This window comes from Mirounga leonina, unplaced genomic scaffold, assembly GCF_011800145.1.
Source record: "Mirounga leonina isolate KUSES-001 unplaced genomic scaffold, KU_Mleo_1.0 Mir_125, whole genome shotgun sequence".
NCBI classification, from domain to species: Eukaryota; Metazoa; Chordata; class Mammalia; order Carnivora; family Phocidae; genus Mirounga; species Mirounga leonina.
Genome location: NW_023270305.1, coordinates 73,654,760 through 73,673,975, shown reverse-complemented (window position 1 = coordinate 73,673,975; position 19,216 = coordinate 73,654,760). Strand labels below are relative to the sequence as shown.

Here is a 19,216-nt window from a genome sequence, read left to right as displayed (position 1 = left end):
GAATCTCTTTATGCCTAGCAATATTTTCCTCATAATGTTTACATTTTATGATAATAATTACACAAACTTTCTTTTGTTTAGTGCTTCAACAAAATATCTTTTTTTTTTTTTAAAGATTTTATTTATTTGACAGAGAGAGACCCACAGTGAGAGAGGGAACACAAGCGGAGGAGTGGGAGAGGGAGAAGCAGGCTTCCCGCGGAGCAGAGAGCCTGATGCGGGGCTCGATCCCAGGACCCTGAGATCATGGCCTGAGCCGAAGGCAGACGCTTAACGACTGAGCCACCCAGGCGCCCAACAAAATATCTTTTTATCAACCTTTCACCTGTAAACTTTCTGTACTATCTCTTATAGATGGAAGTACTATCTCTTATAAGCAACATCTAGTGAGTTGTATATTTTCATCCATTCTGATCATCCATCCTTTTAAATGGAATAAATTTATATTTAATGCAATTACCTTCGGGTTCAAAACTATCATCTTACTATTTTCATTCTATTTGTTCTATAATTGTTTTTTCTACTTTGTTGCCTTTTTAAATTTTATTTTATTTTGCTTTTTATTTCCCTATTCTGTTAGCTTGTTACATTCTTTTACTGTTTTTTAGTGGTTACCTGGGATTACAACATTAGAATACAACAACGCCAGTCACCTCCCTCCAATTTATAAGCTATTTTTGTTGTTAATTTTAATTCTATTTACATTCAAAACCCCACAGACATTATTATTTTATGCAATTACTATTCATTTAGGTTTTACAAATATTCATCATTTCCATTATTTTAATTCCTTCCTTAATCTCCAAGCTTCTCTTCGAGACTCTTCCTTCTTCTGTCTGAAACTTTTTATCATTCAATTTAGTATGATGGGTTTTTTTATCTGAAAATATTTTTATTCTACTTTTTTTAAATAATATTTTAGCAGGATATGAACCCTAAGTCATCAGTCACTTTCTTTCAGAATCTGGACGATACCAATGGTTTCCATGGCTTTTGTTGCAAAGGGTTTTTTTTTTCTCTCTTTTGAAGAAAATAGGGTCTCTTCTTTCCTCTGATTATGTTTAAAATTTTCTGTTTGTGTTTTTGACTTGTAGCAGTTTTACTAGCATTTGGTTTTGGTTTTCTTCTTATTTAATCTGCTTAGGGCTTGTCATAGTTCATGTCTTTTATCTATTTGGGGAAATGCTCAGTCATGACCTCTTAAAATACTATTCCTACTAATTTACCTCTCATTTCCTTTTGGAACTTTTCACAATATCCCATATATTTCTTATTTTGTTTTCCATATTTTCCAATGGTTTTTTTTTTCACTCTATTCTTCATTCTGATTATTCTTTCTTTCCTATCTTCCAACCAATCGATCGATTCTCTCTACAGCTGTGTCTAATCTACTTGTACACTATCAAATGAGATCCTAAATTTAGTTAATTTTTAGCTCAACTATTCCATTTAGATCTTTTTTATTTATATCATCTCTATGACAATGTCAAAAGTGTTGATGCCATTTTCCTTCCTTAAACATACTTTTAATTTTAAAGCCCCTAACTCAACTATCTGAAACCCACTTGTGTCTGTTACTAAGGTTTTTGTTTATCTTTTTCTCAAAGTTTCCAATAACATTTCCTTGTCTACTCATATGCTTTTGACATTATATATGAAAAATCATGGAGGTAGTTTAAGACTCTTTAAAATCTTATTTTCCTCCAGAGAAGATTTAAGTTTATTTCTCTCAGTCAGCTGGGATAAAAGTAATATCAATCTCAGATAATTTAAACAATCATGGATTGAGATAATTCTAGGTCAGACTTCTTTCCTTTGAGGGTTAAGGTGTAGAATTCTGAAGTAATAACCTATAGCTGAGTACAAGAGCTCCTCCTTCTTGGTAGGTCCTAAATTCCAATTTTATTCTCGAAGACCAATCAGTCTGTCAAAACTTTTGTTTAAGCCTTTTAGACTCTCAGATAATTTCTCTGTGATCCAGGGAGAAAAGGGCACTAAATGCCAGTTCCATCTTCTTGGGACTTCCCTTTTCTGTTGACTCTTGGCCAAGAAATTCCTCATTGTACTGGTACTTTCCAGCTTTTAAGCAGATTTTTAAAATATATTTTGTCCTTTTTTTCTAGTTGTTTTCATAGGATAGTTTGGTCTAGAACACTTAGTCCTTTACTGTCAGAAATACAATTCCTTTATTACCTCCCTTTTTGCTTCTAATTTCCCCTAAAGAAAACATTTCAGGGGATGTGGAATGGTCAACATGGTACTGATTTATCTAACCATACAGCTGACCATTAGTTCTGCTACCTACCTCCATAACCTTTGCATTTGCTCTGCTTACTACCAGTTCCTAAATGAACTATAAACAGGGAGTAAACTAAGATATTTTATCTTCTGTGATCACAAAGACGATGGCTCTCCCTTGTGAAGCTGAATAATTGAATTATCCCTTGCTACAACTGCAGATGGAATAGTGCCTAAGAAAGATCGTTAACTTATAGAGCTAGAAGGAAACAAAGATCAAGTCTAGCCCCATTTTCTACTTGGAAGAAACTCAATCTCGGGGAAACAGATGACCCAGCTTAAGGTCACACAGTGAATTATTGCAGGGTGAGACTATAAATTAGTCACTCTGCTCACACCACTACTGTTTTTAGTGCAGTATAATGCCTTTAGCTCCAAGCCATCCTGACCACTATTTCTTTTTATTCTGGATTGTGTAAACTCCCATATTTTTAATAGGGGATTTAGGGTCTTAGTAAAAATCCTAGTTTATATGGTTGGGTGTGATTTGGAGTTTCCTGTCTCATTTCAGCTCTCCCATAGATAGCATTTTAATTAGGTGACATGTATTTTAAATGTACTTCAAGCTCATCAGTGAAGGAAGAAATCAGCAGAACCTGTAATTTCTGTCATTTTTGTGGCAGGGAAGGATGGATGTTTACATGATAAAATGACCTATTGTTAACTGAGTGTTTACAGTTCTGCTACGGATTTGCTATAAGATTTTGGGTAAGTCACCTTACCATTCTGAATCTTCATTTCCTCATTTTTAAAAGTAGGGAGACAGACTAGATCAGTGGCTCTCAAACCTGACTGCATATTGGAAATATCTGAAGAACTTATAAATAAAATATACCCATACCTGGGCCTTACCACCAGAGATTTGGGTTTTACTGGTGTGGGTGGGGCCCGGACATGTGTATTATTTAAATGCTCTTAAGATATTTTTAATATGCAGCCTATGTTGAGAATCCCTGTGCCAGATGATCGCTAATGTTCTTTACAAGTCTTAAACTATGACTGTATGAGAAATCTATATAATTCCATGCATATTTATAATCACACACATTAAGATATTCCATTCCAAATTGCTTGCTAAAGAGGCACCTTAACAAAGCAGTGAGTTACCGCAAGAAAATATAACAAAGACATAGTCGTCTTAAACATGACAAAATATTTTCTGACTAGCCAGTTCTAAAATAACACAACATGATGCGACCTGGGGTGACGTAAAGGAAGGTATACATTTCTAGGGATCACAGTTTAACCAGAATCTCATTCTTCTGTGAGGTCTAGGACATAGGTGAAATTTGTTACTCTTACTGGTGTCAAAAAACTAGAAAGACGGACTTAGTGGTAGTAACTTTTATTTGCAAAATGGTACTTACTTCAGAGAGGCAAAGGAAGGAACCGCGCTTATCATCCCCGTCTCCGCCATCTCGATGGCATGTTTTATTTCCAGCTTTTTATACAAAGACACAATGCTTGACTTGGGTTGGTTTTCCCGAATCAAAAGCTTCCGCAGGTATTTGTCATCGAACTTCTTAAACCTGGAAATAAAGAAAATTCAAGCTTCAGTTGATTAATACTACATTGACCAGAAAAACAAAACAAAACAAAACAAAAAACACAAGCCTGTTTTTACCATCATTTCTACCACACCCAGGGAAAAACTGAGTAGTAGTGTTTTGCTTGTCTGCTCAATATATATATTTTTATATGTGCATACCTGAATATATGTGTATATAAAATATATGTGTATATAAATGATACTACTGGTACATTTTTGTATATAGCCATGATATACATATATCTAATAATCCACTAATTATAGATTAAAATATGTATATCTTTAACATTTGCAATTTTGCTGCTTCTCTTTTCAGCGACATTACTCAAAAGTGTTAATACTTGGGGCATCAGGGGGGATCAGTCGGTTAAGTGTCTGCCTTCGGCTTAGGTCATGATCCCAGGGTCCTGGGATCAAGCCCCTCATCAGGCTCTCTGCAGGAAGCCTGCTTCTCCCTCTCCCACTCCCCCTGCTTGTGCTCCCTCTCTCACTGTCTCTCTCTCTCTCTCTCTGTGTCAAATAAATAAATAAAATCTTAAAAAGAAAAAAAAAGAAGTGTAAATACTTCCTCCAATTCCTCTCTGATTTTCTCTTGAATGTTCACAAATTAGGCTTTTGCCCCCAATACTCTGCTGAAGCTACTCGTATTGAGGTCATCAGTGACCCCACAGTATAAATCCAATGGCCAATCATTGGCCCTCACCTTTCCTGACCTCTCCTGCTTAACACGTCATTTTCCAGAACATGACACACCCCTGGGCTCCCTCCTGCCTCTTTCTCAGCCTCTTTTGTTGGGTCTTTCTCTTTTTTCTAGCCTCTTGATGTAGGAGTGCCCAGGGTTCCATCTTGGCCCTCTTTACCTCCACTTGCTCTCTGGCCATCTTGCCCAGTCTCCTGATTTTAATGGCATCTCTGTGCCAGTGACTCCCACATTTGTATCTCCTGCTCCAGTCTCGCCCCCAAGCCCCAGAAATGACTATTCAGCTGCCTAGTCAACATCCCCACCTGGATATCCAGTTCTCAGTCTTGATGTTCCCAGATTGAACACATTTTCTCCTATAGTCCTCGCCATTTCAGTTAATGACCACTCCACCAGGTCAAAAACCCTGATGTCACCTTTGATTCTTCTCCTTCTCTCACATTCCATGTTATGGCCTGAATTGTGTCCTCCTAAAAATTCACAGATTGAAGTCCTCACCCCTCGCACCTCAGAACGTGACTGTATTTGGAGACAGGGTCTTTACAGTGGCGACTTTGTTAAAATGAGGCCATGAAGGCAGGTCTCAATCAAATATGACCGGTGTCTCTATGACTAAAGGAAATTTGACACAAACACATCAAGAGGCAGGAAGGAGACCACCTGCAAGCCAAAGAGAGAGGCCTGTAACCGATGTTTCCCTTACAGCCCACAGAAAAAAACAAATCTGCTGATACTTTGACCTTGGACTTCTAGTCCCCAAAACTGTGAGAAAAAAAGATAGTAGGAGAAAATAAATTTCTATTGTTTAAACCACCCAGTCTGTGGTACTTTGTTACAACAACTCCTATCCACTCTACTGGCAATTTCTGCTAGTTCCACCATCAACACACACACACACTCACACAATCCAACCATGCCTCACTACTTCTACACTCCTACCTCTTGGATCTACCCTGGTCCAAGACATCATCATCCCTTAATGGATTCTGGCAACAGGCACCCAACTGGTCTCCCTGCTTCCACCACTGCCTTCCTACAGACTACCCTTGACACAGAAGCCAGAGTGAGCCCGATAAAATATAAGTCAAACCATGTAAAACCCTGCATCTCACTTGAGTAAACGCACAATGACCTGCGGGCCCTACACAATTTGGAGCTGTGTCTCTTAGCAGTGCGCTTCTCACTTCCAGCCTCACTGGTGTCCTTCCTGCCCTGGAAGCTCGCCAGCTCTGCTCCGACCCGTGGGCCTTTACACCCAGTATCCCTTCCACCGCGAACACCCTTCCCCCACACACCTGCAGGGCTCAGTTTAAATCTTTCCCCTGGAGTCACTTACCAGAAAAGCCTCTCCCATCCATCCCATTAGAACTGCATGCCTTTTCCCACCCCCTGAGCTTCCTATTCTACCTGCCAGCTATAATTTTCTGCACAGCAATTATCATTGTCAAACACGCTCTATAATTTATCTTACTTTCTGTCCCCTAGCACTAGAATGATATATATGGGCAGAGATTTGCTTTTTTCCCAGTTTTCCCTTATCACCAGTGCCTCGGACAGTGCCTCGCACCCTATAAACACAGAGAGTAGAATGGATCATTTGGCCTCAGTTCCTCCCCGTACCCACACCGTCTGCCCTATTCCTTGGCAATGTCCTTCCACCACGGCCTAGGTGACCTGCGCTGTCCTATTTCCTCAGTATTGTTCCCTGCTCTGGTCAGTGGGCTGTAGCAGACATGACAATTGGGGCAGAGGCTTAAAATGGGTTTGTGTATTGAAGCTTACCTCTTTTGTTTCTATAATTACCATGAGAAGGATATGTGTGGAGTGACTCCTTAGTCCCCGGACAAAGGTGAATGCCACATGAAGCAGAGTTCAGTCACCCCAGTCACATCAGAGAAGGCCAGCCGGGATCAGCTGACAAAACCAACCAACCCCGGGAAGCATGAGCAAGACCAGTCCACAGCAGCCCAGCGCAGCCCAGAGCCTGGACTCGCAGACTCGTGCGTGACTCATGCACTTTAATAATGTCACTGTTGTGGGGCGCCTGGGTGGCTCAGTTGGTTAAGCGACTGCCTTCGGCTCAGGTCATGGTCCCGGGGTGCTGGGATCGAGTCCCACATCGGGCTCCCGGCTCAGCGGGAAGCCTGCTTCTCCCTCTCCCACTCCCCCTGCTTGTGTCCCTGCTCTCGCTGTCTCTGTCTCTGTCAAATAAATAAATAAAATCTTTAAAAAAATAATAATAATAATGTCACTGTTGTTTGAGCAGCTGAGTATCAGGGTGGTTTGTTATGTAACATTATTATGCCAATAGGTAAGCAAAACAGCATGCAATGAATATTTGTTGAGAAAGAAAAAAAACGCATTATGGGGATTACCATAAGCCCAAGGAGGTTTATAGGTACACCCGTGCTATGAAAGGAACAATGTGAACCCACATTCTTGGTACTAAGCCCTTTGTTCTACACTGGAGGGCAATAAACAATTAAAGAGTCCTCCTTTTGACTGGCCACTACATGACACAGGGGCCAAGTTTTTTCCATGTTTATTCTGAATTTCACACGAGGCTCATTGGGCTAGGATTCCTGGCAGCAACGCATCTTTTTAAACTTCTGTTATTCTTATTATTGTTTTGGCTTTTCACTAGAGAGAAACAAAAGAAAGAATAAGCATTTAGGGCAAGGGCATCTAATTTATAGGAACTGTGCACTTTCTTTGCTTTATTTTCACGCCTTTCATTTCTCTGCCAACCTACACCTAGGCACTCTCTCTCGCCATCATTAGACTCCTTTTACCAAGTTTGAGAAACTTCCCTACTCAAAGGTTTAAGCCTTACCCTTTCTCAAAGGATCAGCTACCTCACAAATTCTCTGGCAAGACCACTAGAAAGCCACAGCATTAAGGATTCCAGAGGAAATGGAAAGAAACCCAGCATACCTAAAACAATCCACTTCTTTATATGTGATCTTTAGTAACATCAACAATTATGTACATACCAGAGATAGGATCTGAGCAGAGCTAATTTTAAGAATGACCTGCGTCAGCACCAAATTCCTCCATACCCACACACACTTCCCTGCTCTACCTGCGATATCCAGTGGGCTTGACAATCCAGGGAATTATTTTGAAATTTACCTGGAGAATGTCATGCATGGAAATATACAGGGGTTGAGTGAAATATGTACACTGCAGAGAAAAACCTGAGACACGTAGCAATATTACCTTTTAGACGTGAAATCAGACTTGGCTCTGCCATCTTTAGTATTTATAGTCCAATTAGCCTGGCAGCCTCTAGATGTTTGCCTGGAACAGACTCATGTACCCCAGAGAACAGAGTATCTCTGCCTGAAAGACAGGATGTAACCAGACTTTCTTTGATGTTCCTTTACCTGAGGTTCCAGACCAAAACCACATGACCACAGGGTCCACGACTTCCTCCTAACACTGCCCCAGGGATGCTGACCTGATTCCTACACCTGCTCACGTCTATATCCCCGTTTGGGAGGCAGAGGAGTGGTATAAATCCTTAACCCAATTTCCACTTTGGAAAGGAACCAGCTGTCCTGGGTGACTACTCTCTCTTGTCCCTCCAGGGAAGGACTGATGGGATGCTGGAGGAGGGAGAAAAGTGATCGGGTGGATAGGGAGGAGGTAGGTGGAAAACAGGCCTGGCTGAGAAAAAAAAACAGAGGAAGAGAGGCAGAAAAGTCTGAATCACTGACTTGGCAAAGACAAGGACCCGTCTTTGTTAGGACGGGTTAGGACATAAAGCAGGGTAGTGCGTAGAGAGTACTGTGCAGCTGGGTAGGGTTGGTTCTTTCATCCACCCCCTGCCTGCAAAAATGTGAATCCTGCCCAAGATAAATGGTCCTTTCCACCCCCCCCTATTTTAGCAATGAAGATTTTAGTTTGCTTTATTACTTTGTGCTCCCACATAGCTAACTGGGTGCTCTCGCCATACAAATAACTATTTTTTCTTTGCTTATAAAGTAAGGCTAGGTCAAAGAGGCTTTTCTACATTAGTAAACAGTGTGGTCAGGTTTGTAAAGGGTGTTTTAGCACTTAGAGTCTCTGTAACTCATCTTATTACTTAATGATAGCACTCACTCACACACACACCCACACACCCATTGCTGTGTTGCCTTTATTATATTGCAAAATTTTAAAGTCCTGAGTTCATGGTTTATACTTCTCCTATAATCCAGCATCATGTCAGAACATGTGAACAAACAGTAAGCACTCAAAACCTCCCTAATGTTAAATTACATAAATTGGTAGGTTGGTCAACTTCACGTAAATTAGCAGGGGGGAGGGAAGGCATCTATTAGCAAGTTAGGAAAGCAAAGGCAAGAAAGTAAGAGGAATCTACCAAAATATAGTTTAAATCAATGTTGTCTGTCTCCTTCAAAAGGCTTTCCTAACCAGTGATGTGCTGATAAATGTTAACAAATTGTTTTATGGGGAAAAAAATAGGCCCTGGTTTATAGCATTTGTCAGTTCCACGGCACATGGAACACGACTCCGGCTACCCATGTGGATGGCACTGAATATGAAGTCAGGAGGAGAGGCACACGGTCAGCTCCTGGCGATTGGGTGAGCTGGCTCCTGCGCTCCGTGGTCCCCAACCCTGCTGTCCGAATTAATCCTGGAAGTCTGTTTTTCAGTTTATATGAAAACATGTATTTAATTCTGCCTGGATAGTGTACCTTGCCCATTTCAACTACAGGATCCTTGAAGAGGGGCGCCTGGGTGGCGTGGTCGGTTAAGTGTCTGACTCCTGGTTTCGGCTCAGGTCATGATCTTGTGGTCACGGGATCGAGTCCTGCATTAGGCTCTGTGCTCAGTGCAGAGTCTGCTTGAGATTCTCTCTCTCTTCCTCTGCCCCTCCCCACTCTTACTCGCGCACGTGCGCGCTCTCTGTCAAATAAATAAAATCTTTAAAGAAAAAAAAAAAGATCCTTGAAGAGAGACACTGAATCTTATTTATCCACCACAAAGCTTTTTTTTTTTTTAAATACTTCATTTATTTATTTGACAGAGAGAGAGGGAACACAAGCAGGGGGAGTGGGAGAGGGAGAAGCAGGCTTCCCGCGGAGCAGGGAGCCCGATGCGGGGCTCGATCCCAGGACCCTGAGATCATGACCTGAGCCAAAGGCAGATGCTTAACAACTGAGCCACCCAGGCACCCCTACCACAAAGCCTTTAAAGGTTAAAAACAAACAGAGATAGACAGACACATTATATAAGCACACATAATCTTTCATATAAGTGCAGCTTTTAAAATATTTATTTCTATCTGTTACAATATTTGTATTTAAAAATTTATTTGTAAAATACTTGTTAGTCTATTTATATTGTCAGGTGCTCCGAAGCTCTGCATTTGACAAAGCCCCTCGACATGTGTGGAACAACAAACAGTAACAGAACCCTCAGTGCTTCACCAAATAGACTATATTCATCAGCCTCCCTTGCAGTGAGAAGAGCCCGCATGACTGAGTGCTGGTCACAGAAGGCCAGGCCATGTGTGTAACTGGAAGAATTGTGTGAAAGCTTCTGGTAACTCTAGTTAGGAGGAAGCTAGTACATATTCTTTGTCTCTTCATTATCTTTCTTCCTATGTGTAACCTGGAATGTGCGCACGATGGCTAACGCAGGAGCAGCCATTCTGGTCTAAAAGGCAATCTTGGAAATGGAAGTGGTTCGTGGATTGACCAGGACAGAAGCGTCCTGGGACCATGACGAGTCTGTGGAGCAGAGCTCACCTATTACACCTACATTGCCTACAGAGTTCTGGCTTTTTACAGAAGAGCAAGATAAGCTTCTATCTTGCTCCAGGTCTCTGTGATTGCTGAACTTTATCTCAAAGTACATACTACAGCACAATACAGGAAAGATTTGCAACACTGAGAAATAACACAGGTCAGTAAGTCCTGCTTCCAGAGTAAGCCAGAGCCCCGTCATACTATAATGGCATAAGACCTTCTTACTTGTCTCTCCAAAAGTTGTGACCCCAATGTCCACAAACATCTTCAATCCCAGTCTTCACATGATCAAAAAACTACAACAGAAAAAGTAGGCTACTGATTAATTTTTACCTGAAATCAGTAATTTGCACTCTACTTATATCATGCCTACACTTCAAAGACCCTGACCGTTTTTGCTTTTTTCTGTTGTTGGGTTTTTGTTTGTTTGTTTTGTTTTGTTTTTACTAGAAGCAATGATTCCTCTCCAAATACACTGATTTTATTATATTAATAATAGGCAATTCTCAGGTTATTTTTCTCATCATAACAGTTTGTTCATAATTTTGGAAAATATGAAATATGGTGATAATTTTCCAGTAGAAACATTTTCAGATTGAAGGAAGTAACAAGAGGGATTCCTTGTTCCTGGGGTGCCTGGGTGGCTTAGTCGGTTGAGCATCTGGCTCTTGGTTTCCACTCAGGTCATGATCTCAGGGTCATGGATTGAGCCCCGAGCTGGGATTCTGTCTCTCTCTCCCTCTTCCTCTGCCCCTCCCCTGGTCATGCTCTCTCGCTCGCTCTCTCTCTAAAATAAAATCTTTAAAAAACAGAGGGATTCCTTGTTCCCCCATTCCCAGGAGGTCTAGCAGGTTAATTTGGAGAAGCCACTGTACGGCTCTGCTCACACCCCCCGACTCAAGTCCTTCTTGGCCCTCTCTCCCTTTTACCCTCTGCCACTTCCCTCTCCTTCAAGAAATGAGTGCCAGAATGTCAAGCTGTCGACTGAATCCTACAAGTTTTTCTTTTATCACTTAAATCATTATTACTACGTTAACACTTACCCGGCAATGGATTTCTTCACTGACCGCTTGCTGTTTCTTATTGGACCTCTTAACATCGAGAAATTCCACCAGTGGTCGGATAGTAATTCCCTGCACAGGAAAAAAAAATAGTGTATCTTCTTATAGAATTAAGTGAAAAATTCAAGAATAACTTCTATTCTCCTGAGCTTTGATAACCAACAAAAGATATCCTCCTCTCAAGATTTAATACAGTACATGTAACACTTTATTAATTTTTCCTCCTCTCCAATAACTGGCACATTTTCATAGGGCCAAGACCCAACATGTGCTACTAGAAACCAAACAATGGACAAAGTTCAAGAAATTGCAAACTAATTCTAAGTAATTCTAAGAAATAGAGAAAGAAAGAAATTCCAAGAAACAATAAAGTATTATCCAAATCAGAGGAATCACCTACTTGCATTATCCATAGAAAACTTTTCAATAATTCTTATATTCATTAATTTATTAAGACCATTTTAATGGTACTTCTGCTAGACACATGTTAGGGTCTTGGCATTTGGGATACAAAGATAAATAGTTAAGGCACTCAGTTCTAGGCCTTTGTAGTTTTATAGGGAGAAGGATATGCCAAAAATAGTCACAGAGTAGGCAAAAGGAAGGATGAGAGAGACACAGGAAGCCAGTCCAGAAAGGCCTCATAGAGAGGGAACAGTGAATAGTAGTCTTAAAAGATGTCAGAAGCATATCTGAGCGGGGACCAACCACGAGCAAAGAATCAGCAGTGAGAAAGGGTACAGAGGGGTTTGGGCACGTTTGTGAACTTGGAAAGTGGAGAGAACCATAAGCTATTTAGTAACCTAAGAAGAGAAGAAAAATTTCCTTAACATGATAAAAAAAACATCTGCCAGAAATCTATAGTGAACATCTGACTTAATAATTAAACATTAAAAGCCTTTCCATTAGAACTAGAGATAACACAAGGATACTCTTTATCTGCTATTTGACACAGTTCTGCATGTCCCAGTAAATTAAATAAGAAACAAAGAGGTAGAAGTATAGATACTAAAAATGAAATAACAAGATTTGGGAGCCTGGGTGGCTCAGTTGGTTAAGCGACTGCCTTCAGCTCAGGTCATGATCCTGGAGTCCCTGGATCGAGTCCCGGATCGGTCTCCCTGCTCGGCGGGGAGTCTGCTTCTCCCTCTGACCCTCCCCCTCTCATGCTCTCTCTCTCTCTCTCATTCTCGCTCTCAAATAAATAAATAAAATCTTAAAAAAAAAAAAGAAATAACAAGATTTTTGTTGTTCATGAGTGATCTAGTTTTTGTCCTAAAATATCTAAGACAATCTCTTTTCATTTAAAAATACCAAGTTTAATAATGTGATTAGACATATCAACATATACAAATCCGTCCCATATGCTAATTTTAAAAAAGAAACAGAATAAACACCTACATGAGAGAGAATAGATATATATATTAGTGTGTACTCATATATAATAATGTATAAAATATATATAGTATACTATACAGACACTAACTATATACACTTATATAATCCATCCATGTATATATATAATATACAATCCTATCATGAAATGCATAAAATCTTCACAAAAAGAACTATAAAACTTAGTAAAAGGATATTCAAAAGATCTGGGTTTTAAAAAGACACTTCCTGGATGGGATTACATAACGATATCACGTTGACAATTTTATCTCAGTGCATGCAATACAATTCCGATACCTATTCCAAAAGGATTTTTATTAACAGAACTTGAGAAGTCAGCTCTAAATTAGTCGGGGGCAGTAAAAGTAACCAGGAAAATTTAGCAAAATAAGAATGATAGGAGAACTTAGATATCAAAACAATCAGGTAATATACTTAAAATTACAAGATACTAGCACTAAAACAGGCCAAGTGACAAGGGGGTGAGAACATGGGGTCAAGGAAGATCCCAAAGACTCCTGCATGGTAGGCAGGTGGCTGGCCCTTCTTGGCATGGGGAACACATGCATGGGGGCAGTAAGTGGATTTTGGGGGGTGGGGAGGGGTGGGTACATTGAGATATGTTCCCTGTCATGCATTTGATTTCGTCTTACCTCTCTGCATGTCTTTATTCGGGAATGCTTTTGATAATATAAACTGTGACACACACACACACACACACACACACACTTTTTAAGGGAGGTCATTCACTGTGTTCCATCAATCCGGCTTCAGGCATTTTTAAGCTTAACTTTAACTTTCTGGAGTGTAAACTGATTTTGACCAAATTTAGTAGAAGACACACCTTACGTCCTATTTGCTTTTCAGTCTGTCACTTTGAAATAACACAGGAGGTAATAAACAGTTTTCTAATCAACACGTATCCTGTCATTTTTAATTTACGTAAATGAAAATGGGTATAAACATGGTTTACGGAGTTGGGTGATTCCACTGAACTCCAGATTCCATGAAGCCACTGATTTAATAACCACTCCAGGAAGAAAAAAAATCAACAAAATCAATGCAATTTTGAAACTATATAATGTGTTCTAAGGACACTAACTGTTGTTTTGCATGCTTTTTTCCTATCAGTATCCACTTAGGGAAAAAAATAAGTGAGGGCCCAGCAGTTGTAAATACGGGACACAGAAATAAAGATAGGACACAGGCCCCAATCCGGATGTTGACTCCTTCCACTGGACAGATAATCTAGAGGTTAGTGCACTGTCACAAATAAAACAACACTGATCAACTACAGGAAGCAAGTATGGCCTGGTACCTAGCGTAACCCCAGCTTCTAAAAATACAACATATTGTAGTTTATAACTAATACAATTTATTGGTTATATGCAACGGATCACGGACACTGTCTTTGAACAACCTCTACTTAAACAGCTCCTTTCAGAGTCTCCTATTTGCTCTTTGAAGTATTTGCAGTTGTCATGTCATGTCAACGGGAATGATCTGACAGGTTCCTCTCCCTCCCTTCTTACTTCCTTCCTCAATCCATCTATTTTGGAGGCAGAGTACCTGGCATCTGCGAACGTCATATTAAGTTCCCCAGGCTGGGTGCTATCCTCTAGGAGCCCTGGGTCTTGGGTTGGGAGAAATAAAGGAAAAGCACAAACAAAAACAAAAACAACAGCTAACCTTTGAGAAGGCACCTTATTTTAACCACACTGGAAAATTTCCATTTCAGGTCACCTGCGAAGCAACCTTTGATAAGCCTTAGAAAAACAGCTTGTTACCATCCGTGTAGGTTAAAACAATAAAGAAACACCTTGGTTTTCCCTCAAACCACTGAAAGCCGTATTTGCAAAGGGCAAGTGATGGGTTCCCCCATTCACTTGGCTTTGGCACAATACGCACAACACCTCGGGGCCAGACCTGAAGGAAGGGAATCATTTAACCGCAGGCACCACCAGGCAGCCAGCCCGGTGAGCTGTTTTTTCCACCCTGTGCCACCTCTATCTCCACCTGCCCACTTCTGCAGACACAAAAAAGAACTGCTGTCTGATGAAGTAAGGAGCATTCTTTTGGTTTGAGCTTTTGGAAGAAAATGATTTCTTGTTTGGTTGTTTTTTGTTTTTTATTTCATTAAATTTTGTACACACACACACAAAAAAGGTGGGAGGAACTGCCTTACATTTCTCTGCTGATCTAGTAGACAGTGTCCAGAAAAACTCAAAGAAACTCTCTAACAACAACAACAAAAAGTCACTATCATTGCTCCGCTATCCCATATCCTCTGTAAGGCCTTGCTCACATTACAAACTTAATTATAGAGATCATAAGCCCGGCTTAACAGGTAGTATTTATCTTTGAATGGGATAAGTGGGCAAGAACCATAAAAGTGTTCTCGGGGGGTGCTCACGCTCTTCACGCCACAGTCTCCCGGCCTCTGTGTATCTTTCTTTGCGTACTTAACCACACTGCACAGTAACTGGCTCTCAGACGTCTGTCTCTTCCCCTGAATCATGTCTTTCTCTTGCCTTGCCATCAGTGTTTCTCTCTACCGTCCCACCAGCATTCAGCCATGCTACTATGGCTCCCGTCTTTGCAAAACACAAACAAAACCCTCCTCTGGCTCACATTCTCCTCTGGCGGCCACTCCTTTCCTCTCCCAGACCTCAGCAGACTTGCCTTCTATCTCCTGTCTGTCTCCAATCTCTCTTTATCCTTCTCCCTGGAATCCAACTGATGGGAGTTTCCTCACCATCTGACCCCAGCACTCTTGTGAAGATGTCCACTCATCACGGACTTGCTGCATACAATAGTCCGTTCTTTGTTCCCACCTTGCCTGACCATGCACCCCATTTGTCACAGTTGCTAGAACCCTCTCCTTCCTCAACACTCTCTTCACTTGTGTGGATGAGCCCCTCTTGATGTTTCTCCCATTTTACTATTCACCTTTTTCATTCTCCTCAACTGGTTCGTGAATGTTTTCTTGACTTCTCAATATTGGTATGCCTCCTCATGTATTCTCTCCCTATGCTCACTCCTGAATTGTTTCTTCCAGACTCATGTTTTACAAACCATCTATATACCAATGAGTCTCAAATTTCTATTTCCCACTCTGGCTTCTCCCATAAATTCTAGACCCATACATACAATTGCGTAGTCAATATCTCTATTTGGATGTCTAATAGGCAATAGGCACATCCAAGATATATGTGTCCAAAACCAAACACCCGATTCCCCACGCTTCAAACCCAATACTCCACCAATATTAAATTAAACATCACCTTCTTTTACCTAATTGCTCAGTCACAAGCCCTTGCAACTATCTTTGTGCTTTCTCTTACATCCTAAATTACTCACCTACATTTTTTATCTTAAAAAGTCCTGATCATCTTGCTCATTTTATTGTAGGACCAGAATGAATTTTTGTTAGTTCCACTGAATTCCACTTAGTAATGGTATATGCTAATTAAATATAGGAATGTGTCATTGTTACACTATATACATATCTTAAACACGACCACTCGTTTAACAAATGAAAGCACAATGTCTATAAAATAGTTGGCATCACCGCCCCAGTTTGACAGGCTAAGTCAGCAGAGGTATTTTTTTTATTTTTATTTTTTATTGGGAGGAGGGGCAGAGGGAGAGGAAGAGAGAGAGAATCTTAAGCAGGCTTCTTCATACCTAGTGCAGAGCCCCATGTAGGGCTTGATCTCAGGATCCTGAGATCATGACCTGAGCTGAAATCAAGAGTCGGACACTTAACTGACTGAGCTACCCAGGTGCCCCCAGAGGTATTTGATTTTTGGGAAAGGTCAGCCCACCCTGGGGCCTGAGTATCCCACACACTCTTGCAGGGGGTGCCCATGATGCAGGGCTTCAACTGCCTTTACCCAGGCTATTTTTCAGGGTTGCATTTGCAACAAGCAATATTGAGAGATGAGGTAATGTCACCCTCGAGACAAAGAGTGATAGATCCTCCAGCTCAGTGCCTGTCTCCTGTAATGCGACCCACCACATGTGTGGACATCCATCCTGGGCCCTCTGTGGGGGGACCTGGGGTGTGGAACACTGACCCAAACCAACACGAAGCTCTGGCTACTGCTTTGGCCATGAGTAATAAAGCCCTTTGTCTATGATGCAGGAGTCAGGTGTCTTCTGCAAGCATCCATGGAAGTTTAACAGGCAAGTTAAACTTGTTAACTTGCAAATAGGGTAAAATCCCAGATGCTTCACAGTTCTAGACAATGACTTACAATAGACACAACATGGATCTGTGGTGGAGACAGAAAGAGACTGTCCTCTTTTGAATTCCAGTCAACCTTGCTACCTGATGGGCTTCTAGATAACCACTGATGGATTTCCAGAATTCGGAGGATCTGCTTATGATCATAGGGATTTATTAAATAATAACCAGATTGTTAGTTGTTCTGCAATCATTTTTCTTTTCAAAGAAAAGAAATGTACATCAAAGGGCATTGTTTTTCTTTCTTCTACAGCCATTTTACTTAATGTTATAATTAAAACAGCAAATCATCAGGTTAAATCATCAAGTACTATGTTTACGTACAAATTTCTTCTCTACTGCCTGGGAGGGAGGTACCATTATCCAGAGGCTGTTCTAGACAATAACTATCAGAATATCAACCAGAAGCTTAACCCAGGACAGCCTTACTCCAATGTCTGTGCTTTCTACTACTAGACTCTACCTCGCCCCCAATCTCAAATATAATTTTAAAATGAGAGACAGCTTATATTTTATGTAATATTACCAATCTTATCTAAAAGAAAATGAATTCACATGAGCAAGGAATCAGAATTGTTTACTCATTCAATATTCCACAAGCAAGACTGTATTCTGGTAACATGTTAATATGCTTCATCAAGAGGCTACTTTCCTAATTATCAGCATGATTCAAGGAATGTTAAAATTCTCATTATAAGTCTAGGTGTCAGATAATAAACCATATGTCACATGGAATTCTGTTTTAGAAGATAGTGTAACTCAACAGTATTAGGGATGGAAGAGCTCATCATACAAGAAATGTTGAAATAAAGGGGAAAGACACTTAGAAGTTGAATGATAGATCCATCAACATAAAAGTTGTCTCTTGAAAAAGAATGCATAGCCCTTAATCAGAAGGCAAATATTATGCATAGATTATAATTAATTATTTCTACTATATTTATAACCCATTAAGTATTTTCTTTCAGGATTCTTTCCCTGAGTTCCTTAATTATTGATGTAGTCTGGAAAAAAAGATCCTTTCTGAAGGGAGTATGTGTGTGTTTGTGTGGATGTGAACGTGTGTGTTCATAACCCAGAACCACTTAAGAGCCAGGTCATTAGTCTCCAGTCTGTGCACACAAAAGGGTGGGCCAGACAACAGTGGCAAGAAGATTACACTATGGATGGAACTACAGAAATTCCTCGTCCCCACGGGCATCAGAGAGAGCTTCGCCAGGTTAGTCTTAAACCTAATCGGAGGAGAAGACTGCTCATGATGTATGCGTATAGACTCCAAATAGTGACCCCCCCAAAATCTCTGAAAGGTAAATTTGATATGCTTACAATACCAAATATAGCCAATAAATCTAGACTATTCTGTCTGTGGCCTCTGATTTTTCATTTGTCACATCAAAAATTCTGTTAAATATTGCTATACATGCTATTCATTCAAAGTGGGTGTGTAGGCTTTGAAGACGGGGAATCTAAATTTCACCTATATCTTTTGGTTGATTTACAATTCCCAAAAGCCAAGATATATGAGTATAATAACAAGACTCTATATTAATCACCTATGTCCACATATGCATTGAATAATAGTATACCTTTCTGCAATACTTTCCTTTTTCCTATGTATGCTATATTTGTTCTGATTGTAGAAATGTCATTTTATGTCTCTGTTGAATCTACTAACTAAAAAATTTGAGCTTGTTGGGGCGCCTGGGTGGCTCAGTCATTAAGCGTCTGCCTTCGGCTCAGGTCATGGTCCCAGGGTCCTGGGATCGAGCCCCGCGTCGGGCTCCCTGCTCCGCAGGGAGCCTGTTTCTCCCTCTCCCACTCCTCCTGCTTGTGTTGTGTCTCTCTCTGTCAAATAAATAAATAAAATCTTTAAAAAAAAAAATTTGAGCTTGTCTTTTGTATGTGCTCTCCTGAATTACATCTTCCTATTTTGTCATTTTTTATTGGATTTTACAAATGCACATGTCCATGATGTTGGGGGAGGGGCCACTTCTACACTGTAGATATCTTAGAAATACTTGTGTGGATAACAGCAGCTGATATATTCATCTCCAAATGACCCAGTTCCTAGTTACACTAGACTGACATGGTTCTATTTTTGTATTTGACACCTTAAGTTCTGCGAGCACGGAGGAGTCCAGAACACTGACTAAGCCTTGGTAGGGCTCACGGGGAGTGCTAAAGGACAGGGCAGCTGGCCTAGGA

The 19,216-nt window shown here is 40.5% G+C and overlaps 1 protein-coding gene across 1 annotated transcript in view; it reads right to left on the bottom strand.

The window, feature by feature from the left end:
• SLC9A2 (solute carrier family 9 member A2) overlaps positions 1–19,216 on the bottom strand; it is a 98,461-nt gene that overhangs the window by 11,277 nt on the left and 67,968 nt on the right. Inside the window, exons 6-8 of the mRNA XM_035001858.1 lie at positions 11,350–11,439; positions 10,532–10,602; positions 3,666–3,827 (exon numbers count right to left, since the gene is read on the bottom strand). Of these exons, the coding sequence (XP_034857749.1) occupies positions 3,666–3,827; positions 10,532–10,602; positions 11,350–11,439 (323 nt within the window). The remainder of the gene's footprint in view (positions 1–3,665; positions 3,828–10,531; positions 10,603–11,349; positions 11,440–19,216) is intronic.